The sequence below is a fragment of the Acipenser ruthenus genome, chromosome 11 (assembly GCF_902713425.1).
Source record: "Acipenser ruthenus chromosome 11, fAciRut3.2 maternal haplotype, whole genome shotgun sequence".
Lineage (NCBI taxonomy): Eukaryota > Metazoa > Chordata > Actinopteri > Acipenseriformes > Acipenseridae > Acipenser > Acipenser ruthenus.
This window is the reverse complement of record NC_081199.1, coordinates 16922200-16930741: the sequence shown is the minus strand read 5'-3', so window position 1 is coordinate 16930741 and position 8542 is coordinate 16922200. Positions and strand designations below refer to the sequence as shown.

Below are 8542 nucleotides of genomic sequence, written 5' to 3'. Positions count from 1 at the left end.
ATCACTGTGCTCTGAGGGTAGCACAGTGTGAAAACTCATTGGGACGCTGTACAAAAACTCTCAGCACTAACTGGCACAGGGGCCCATTACCTGGTAAAAGATGAAAGAAAGTCGTGTTGAACTGCTTCCACACACTATCATTGGCATGAGTCCATTATAAAGGAAGTGGTTTCAGTGCAGGCAAACTGTTTTCATTTTGATTCACTTTCTTCTCTGCACTCTTTTGAAATGTGTTCCCTGTTCATAGAATTGGAATAAGAGAGCAGGTTATGGTGAACCACAATGAACAATATAATATAATAAACACGTGTTTGATACAGGACTTCATTAATGTATCAAAGTGCTGTGAAGGCACCGGATGTGAAGACTCCACTGAACACACCCCTGAACTGAACACTCTGCAAACGCTCCACCTCAATCATTCCCTGACTTGGGATCTTAGTTCTAAGAATAACAAGAGCAAGAAACCATATATCATGGCTTACCACATAACAATGGATACACAAATAGAATGTGCTGTGCCAGTAAATAAAGAGAACAAACACTTCAATCTTATTGTCAACACAGATGTTTTTTGTTCTTCAGTTTATTTTCTGTTGTAGTGACGTCACTCAGAGTGAATCAGATTGTGATCAAAATTAGTACCGCATGGAGCTGGACTCACACAATCAACACAATGGCATTTTATTATCATTCTACTAATTACAAATAGCGGTATTATTTGGTAAAGTATTCCATCTTCACACTGCAATTGCTTCAAGTACACATCACTTGTGTCGTTTCATATCATCAGAGAAGGAGCGGGCTCTGGAGGCAGGGGAGCTTAGAGGAGGTAGAGCCAGTCTTCTAGTGCAGGCGGAGCGGAGAGGTCGAGTGGGGGTGTAGGGAGAGATGAGGGTCTGGAGGTAGCTGGGTGCAGTCTGGTCAAGGCATCTGTAGGCTAGTACAAGAGTCTTGAACTGGATGCGAGCGGTGATCGGTAGCCAGTGGAGTGAGCGGAGTAGTGGAGTTGCGTGGGAGAAGCGAGGCAGAGAGAACACCAGGCGGGCAGCGGAGTTCTGGATGAGCTGGAGCGGATGGGTGGCGGACGCAGGGAGGCCAGCCAGGAGGGAGTTGCAGTAGTCTAGGTGGGAGAGTACCAAGGCCTGGACCAGGAGCTGGGTGGCATAGTTGGTGAGGAAAGGTTGGATTCTTCGGATGTTGCACAGGAAGAATCGGCAAGTGCATGCCAGAGTGGAGATGTGCTGGGAATAAGAGAGGCAGGGGTCCAGAGTGACTCCGAGGTTCTTAGCGGAGGAAGAGGGAGAGAGTGTGGTAGATTCCAAAGGAACAGAGATAGAGAGATCAGAGGAGGGGGAGGAGGAGGGAAAAAAAGGAGGTCAGATTTAGAGAGGTTGAGTTTGAGGTGATGTGAGTGCATCCAGGAGGAAATAGCAGACAGACAGGTAGAGATACGGGAGGAGATGGTGGAGTCAGAGGTGGGGAAGGAGAGGAAAATCTGAGCATCATCAGCATAGAAATGGTATGAGAAACCATAGGATGCGATGAGTGGGCCCAGGGAGCGGGTGTAGAGAGAGAACAGGATAGGACCCAAGACTGACCCTTGGGGGACTCCTCTTGAGAGAGGGTGAGGTGTGGAGGTTGCTCCACGCCAGGTTACCTGGTAAGTGCGGTTGGATAGGTAGGAGGAGAACCAGGCCAGAGCAGTGCCAGAGATCCCCAGGTCAGCAAGAGATGATAGTAGAATAGAGTGATCAACAGTGTCAAAGGCAGCAGAGAGGTCGAGGAGAATTAGGACAGAGGAGAGAGAGGCAGCTCGGGCACACTTAAGTGAGTTGGTGACAGACAGGAGGGCGGTTTCAGTGGAGTGAGCAGAGCGGAAGCCAGATTGGAGAGGGTCAAGCAGAGAGTGGTTGGACAGGAAAGCAGAGAGCTGGCGGTGTACAGTCCGCTCGAGGGTTTTGGAGAGGAAGGGTAGGAGGGAGACAGGACGGTAGCTCTGGAGGGAGGTGGGGTCGAGGGTGGGTTTTTTGAGGAGGGGAGTGATAGAGGCTTTTTTGAAGGCAGAGGGAAAGAGACCAGAAAGTAGAGAGGTGTTGAGAAGGGAGGGGATGAAGGGAAGTAGAGCAGGAGCAGCAGCTTGAAAGAGGTGATTGGGGAGGGGGTCCAGGGCACACGTGGTGGGTTTGTGACCCTGGAGCAGGGAGGAGAGGTCAGAGTCTGAGAGGGGCAAGAAGATGGAGAAGGAGGGTGAGTTAGTAGGGGATTGTGACAGAAATACAATGAGTTCTGGTGATAAATCTTCCTCCCGACCTGTGAGGGCGCTAAAGAACGGGAGGAGAAGTATCTGGAAGGGCTGGCCTGACAGTTCGTTTCCGGGACCGGAAAGTGGGTCAGCCTGGAAGGAAGCGAGACTCTGTTGTAAGACCGTATTGATTTGACAGGTAAACGAGGGGCAGCTGCAAGTAAAAGGCAGCTGCAACCGTTTACCTAGATATCATGCGGGATTACATATAGGGGCCGGGGTAACGCTGTTCTTTTCCTTCGTTTGGGTTAAACCAAGGACCGAGAAGGACCTAAAAATCTGTTCTGCTCTAAAAGAGCTGTGTGTGTGTGTTTGTGCGCTGGAGTGTCTGAAAACTAACTGTCTGTCTTGTTTCCGAATCACCAGACAGCTAGAACATATCCGGAGCTGTCGCACTGGGCGAACACAAGCCGGATCACCTCCTCACGTACTGTCACAACGTCCTGTGTATTCACTCACCACAATCACGACTGCACGCACCCGAGACGGGTGACCGTATTCTTGTTTCTTTTGTTCAGGACTGTATCCTGTGTTTTGTCAGCCCGAGCTTTACACATCGTTGTGTATTGCCGGGCTTATTATTTTGAGCACTAGACCAGTGCTGGCAAATAAAGCCTATTTTCCACTGGACTACCGTTGTCTGCTCATTACTCCTGCACCGCATCACTGCTACACAGCTACCCCTCACCACCCACTTTGCCACACGTGGTGTCAGAAGTGGGATCATGGACCGCGACGCGCTGGCGGAGCTGCTGCAGGCACTGGAGAGCAGACGGGACGCAGAGGAGAGAAGGAGGGAGGAGCGCTATACAGCGCTCATTGAACGGGTAGGACTGGCCGTGGCTGCGGTAACGACCCCGACTACAACACCGGTGACGTCGCCCCCAAAGGCACGGGCGATGAAGATGTCGGCGGAGGATGACCCGGAGGCGTACTTGGTGGCATTCGAGCGGCTGGCTACCGCGGCGGCTTGGCCGCGGGAGTTCTGGGCCAGCCAATTGGGACCCTGCCTGATTGGGGAGGCTCAGGCAGCTTACCAGGCCATGAGTGACCAGCACGCCACTGAGTATGACCTGGTCAAGCAGGCTATCCTCCGCCGACTCAACATTACTACCGAGACCCACCGGGCGCGGTTTCGGGAGTACCGGAGAGCCCCGGAGACACGCCCCAGGGTGGTTGCGGAGAGGTTGTGCGACCACATGGTGCATTGGCTGACCCCCGGGAAGAAGACCGTCCAGCAGATGGGGGAAGCCATTGTGGTAGAACAGTTCTGCCATGTGGTCGGCGCCGAAACCCAGGCGTGGATACGGCGCCACAACCCCGACACCCTGGAGGAGGCGGTCAAATTGGCCGAAGATTTTGAGGACTCCCTGACCTCTGCCCGGATCGGGATCCTGTCCGCCCCTGCCCTTCGGAGCAGCCGCGCTCTCTCTCCCTCTCCTCCAACATCATCGCCACCACCCCCCTCGTTCCAGGGACCCAGACCTCCCAGAGCACCGACCCCATTGGGCCCCCTTGCCTCCCCCCCATGGAGATCAAGGTTGGCCCCCAGCTGGGGTAGAGGTGCTGCCCCTGCCCCGTTGCCATACCAGCAGCGGGACAGATTTCTAACCCATGCCCCCTCTGTCCCTCCTATCTGTTTTAGGTGCCACCAGCCGGGACATCTGGCCAGGTCATGCCCCGCTGCCATGGAGTGTGACGTGGCCGCGTGCAATTGGGCACCTGAGACTGGTAAGCGTGGGGAAAATGGTCGGGAGGGGCCTTGTCTGATTAATGTGGTGTTAGGGAATGTGAAAACCCACGCATTAGTGGACACAGGGTGTGAGCAAACCTTGATTAGGACAGCTCTCCTGGGCGGTGTGTCGTGGCGGCCACGAGGTCAGGTGGCCATCTCCTGTATCCATGGAGACACGGCGGCATACCCCACATTAAAAGTATATTTATCGGTAGGACCGATAAAACGTCACCTGGTAGTTGGGGTGGCGGAAAGGTTGCCACACCCAGTTATTCTGGGCCGAGACTGGCCAAAATTCAAAGAATTGATGAAAAAAATGGCAGTCTCAGCCACACACGTAAACGTGGCAGAGAAAAAAAAAAAGGAACGGATTGGTGATGTGTTTCCTTTTCACACTGAAATGTTTTCCCCTCTTTTCCGTCCTAGAAAAACGAATAAGGAGAGACGGACCGCAAAATGGGAGGGAGCGTTGTTGAGACAAGGCTGGGGTCTGGTGGGAGAGTGCTGCAATGGTAACAAACGCCAGTCGAAGGGAGTGGGAACGCAGTGTGACCGAGAGAGCGAGGTTACTGGACCGACTAGAGCAGATGTTATTCCAGCCCCTCTCGATGTACCGGACCCGTGGTACTCAAGCGCGGACCTAGTGTGGGGCCAACATAACGACCCGTCACTGGTGCACGCTTGGGGACAGGTCCGGTCCATTGAAGGTAAGGATGTTGACGGCGCTGGGGCGCTAGTATATCCACACTTCAGTATCAAGGGGCAATTACTGTATAGGGTAAACCTAGCCGCGGGCACAGGACAGCCTGTAACACAATTGTTGGTTCCCCCGTCTTGTCGGCTGGAGGTCATGAGGCTGGCGCATGATATCCCTTTTGCGGGGCACCTCGGAGCCGAGAAGACGAGGGAACGGATATTGGCTCGATTCTATTGGGTAGGTCTTCATACTGATGTGTCGAAATATGTAGCCACATGCCCAGACTGCCAGCGAGTAGCGCCGGGTCGAGTGCGCCCCGCCCCTTTGGTCCCACTGCCGATTATTTCCACTCCTTTCGAGCGCATTGCAATGGACATAGTCGGCCCTTTGCTACCTTCTGACTCCGGGTATACGCACATTTTAGTAGTGGTGGATTATGCAACGCGATACCCGGAGGCAGTTCCATTGAGGTCCACTAGTGCCGCTGCAATAGCCACCGAGTTAGCACAGATTATGGCCAGAGTAGGGATCCCCAAGGAGATTTTGACCGATCACGGAACTAATTTTTTGTCCAATACGTTACAGCAGGTGTACAAAATATGAAAAATACGTCCCATCAGGACGTCCGTTTATCATCCACAATCGGACGGTCTGGTGGAACGTTTTAATCAGACCTTAAAGTCGATGCTGAGGCGATTTGTAACACAAGAGCAGAAACATTGGGCATCACTTCTCCCCTACCTCCTTTTTGCAGTGAGAGAAGTGCCGCAGAGTTCAACGGGGTTCTCCCCCTTTGAGCTCCTGTACGGCCGGCAGCCTCGCGGCATTCTCGACCTGCTGAGAGAGGGGTGGGAGGAGCACAAAGGCTCGTCTAAAAATGTGGTGAAGTATGTGCTCCTACTCAGAGATCGCCTGGATTTGGTCGGTCGTTTGGCCCAAGACAACCTCAGATCGGCTCAGCACCGACAAGAGCAGCATTATAACAAAAATGCACGGATTCGAACCTTTCGACCAGGGGACAAGGTAATGCTGCTACTTCCCTCATCAGAGTCAAAACTGTGTGCTAAATGGCAGGGGCCGTATGAGGTGATTCGGGCTATAGGGAAAGTAAATTATGAAATTAGACAGCCCGATCGCCGGAATGAACGTGAAATTTACCACATTAATTTGTTGAAGCCCTGGCAGGCAAGAGAGGTCTTATTTATAGCCCCAGGCAATATGGAGGATGATTTAGGTCCCTGTCCAGAGACCCCGAGCACAAGAGCGATTTCAATGGGGGAACAATTAGTTCCGGATCAGCAAAGAGAGCTGCGTAAGCTTATTGAGGAGTTCAGTGATGTTTTTTCTGATGTGCCCGGCAGGACGAACTTAGTTGAATATGACATTATCTCTCCTCCAGGTGTCACAGTGCGAGAGAGACCGTACCGGATCCCGGAAAGTCGACGAAGTGGCGTTCGCAAAGAGGTATGGGATATGCTCGAGCTTGGAGTGATTGAACCTTCCAGGAGCGAGTGGTGCAGTCCTATTGTAATAGTGGCTAAGAAGGACGGCACCAACCGCTTCTGCGTAGATTTCAGAAAGGTGAATGCTATTGCCAAGTTCGATGCGTATCCCATGCCTCGGGTCGACGAACTTTTAGACAGACTGGGAAAAGCGAGGTTTATTTCCACTCTGGACCTGACGAAGGGATACTGGCAAATCCCTCTAACCCGCAGCTCCAGAGAGAAAACCGCATTTTCAACACCAGAGGGGCTGTTCCACTTTAAAACCATGCCATTTGGGCTACATGGTGCGCCCGCTGCCTTTCAGAGACTGATGGACCAGGTTTTACGCCCACATCATGAATATGCAGCAGCGTATATTGATGACGTGGTGATTTACAGCTCCACCTGGCGAGAGCATTTGGCTAGGGTTGCAGCCGTTCTTCAGTCTCTAAGGGCAGCCCGGCTGACAGCTAACTTGAGGAAATGTGCGTTTGCCAAGACAGAGACTCAATATTTGGGATTTTTAATGGGGAATGGAAGGGTGAGACCTGTGGTCACCAAAATCCAGGCTTTGGTTGATGCGGCGATCCCCAAAACCAAGACTCAGGTGAGGTCACTACTGGGCTTAGCCGGTTATTACCGCCGCTTCATCCCCGAGTACGCCACAGTGGTTAACCCGTTAGTCGACCTCACCAAAAAGAGTGCGCCAAATTTAATTAAATGGTCAGCTGAGTGTCAGGGGGCGTTTGATACGATTAAGCGTAAACTTTGCCAGGCCCCCACTCTTATTACCCCAGATTTCACCAAGAGATTCATCCTCCACACCGACGCCTCGGATGTAGGGTTGGGTGCAGTCTTGTCCCAAAAAGTAGCTGGAGTAGAACACCCGATATTGTACATAAGCAAAAAAATGTTACCTCGGGAACGCAACTACTCCGTAGTCGAAAAAGAGTGTTTAGCCATTAAATGGGCTACTCACTCTTTACGATACTACCTGCTGGGACACTCATTTGATCTTGTCACAGACCACGCCCCACTCAAGTGGTTAAGCACAATGAAGGACAGCAATGCCCGGATAACTCGGTGGTATCTGGCATTGCAGCCCTTCATGTACCATATGGTACACCGTGCGGGGAAAGACCACCAAAATGCGGATTATTTTTCCCGGGAGGGGGGAGCAATGGGAAAGGTAGATTTAGCCGAGTGTTCCTTCGGCTCCACTCTGAGCGGTGGGATATGTGACAGAAATACAATGAGTTCTGGTGATAAATCTTCCTCCCGACCTGTGAGGGCGCTAAAGAACGGGAGGAGAAGTATCTGGAAGGGCTGGCCTGACAGTTCGTTTCCGGGACCGGAAAGTGGGTCAGCCTGGAAGGAAGCGAGACTCTGTTGTAAGACCGTATTGATTTGACAGGTAAACGAGGGGCAGCTGCAAGTAAAAGGCAGCTGCAACCGTTTACCTAGATATCATGCGGGATTACATATAGGGGCCGGGGTAACGCTGTTCTTTTCCTTCGTTTGGGTTAAACCAAGGACCGAGAAGGACCTAAAAATCTGTTCTGCTCTAAAAGAGCTGTGTGTGTGTGTTTGTGCGCTGGAGTGTCTGAAAACTAACTGTCTGTCTTGTTTCCGAATCACCAGACAGCTAGAACATATCCGGAGCTGTCGCACTGGGCGAACACAAGCCGGATCACCTCCTCACGTACTGTCACAACGTCCTGTGTATTCACTCACCACAATCACGACTGCACGCACCCGAGACGGGTGACCGTATTCTTGTTTCTTTTGTTCAGGACTGTATCCTGTGTTTTGTCAGCCCGAGCTTTACACATCGTTGTGTATTGCCGGGCTTATTATTTTGAGCACTAGACCAGTGCTGGCAAATAAAGCCTATTTTCCACTGGACTACCGTTGTCTGCTCATTACTCCTGCACCGCATCACTGCTACACAGCTACCCCTCACCACCCACTTTGCCACAGGGATGTAGTGGGTGTAGGGTTTGGAACAGGAGGGGGTGCGGGGGAGGGAGAGGTGTTAAAGAGTTTGCGGATATCTGAGATTTTAGAAGAGAAGAAAGAGGCAAAGTCATCAGGGGAGATAGAGGAGGGAGGAGGAGGGGGAGGGTTTAGGAGGAAGGAGAATGTAGAGAATAGTTTATGTGGGTTGTTAGTGGAGGCTTGGATTACAGATTGGAAATAAGTACGTTTAGCAGAGGAGAGAGTAGAGGAGAAGGAGCAGAGGAGAGTGTGGTAAAGGTCTAGGGCAGCAGGGAGTTTGGTTCTCTTCCATTTCTTTTCAGCAGATCGCAGTGTGATTCTGG

At 51.9% G+C, this 8542-nt stretch overlaps 1 protein-coding gene across 1 annotated transcript; it reads left to right on the top strand.

Annotated features, from left to right (window-relative positions):
• The first annotated feature begins 3201 nt into the window (after positions 1 to 3201).
• On the top strand, positions 3202 to 8191 carry LOC131739436 (zinc finger and SCAN domain-containing protein 29-like). Its single transcript, XM_059033411.1, has 2 exons — positions 3202 to 4036; positions 7863 to 8191. Exons 1-2 carry the CDS (start codon positions 3205 to 3207, stop codon positions 7868 to 7870), a joined length of 840 nt encoding a protein of 279 aa, XP_058889394.1. The 5' UTR covers positions 3202 to 3204; the 3' UTR covers positions 7871 to 8191.
• Positions 8192 to 8542: the final 351 nt, after the last annotated feature.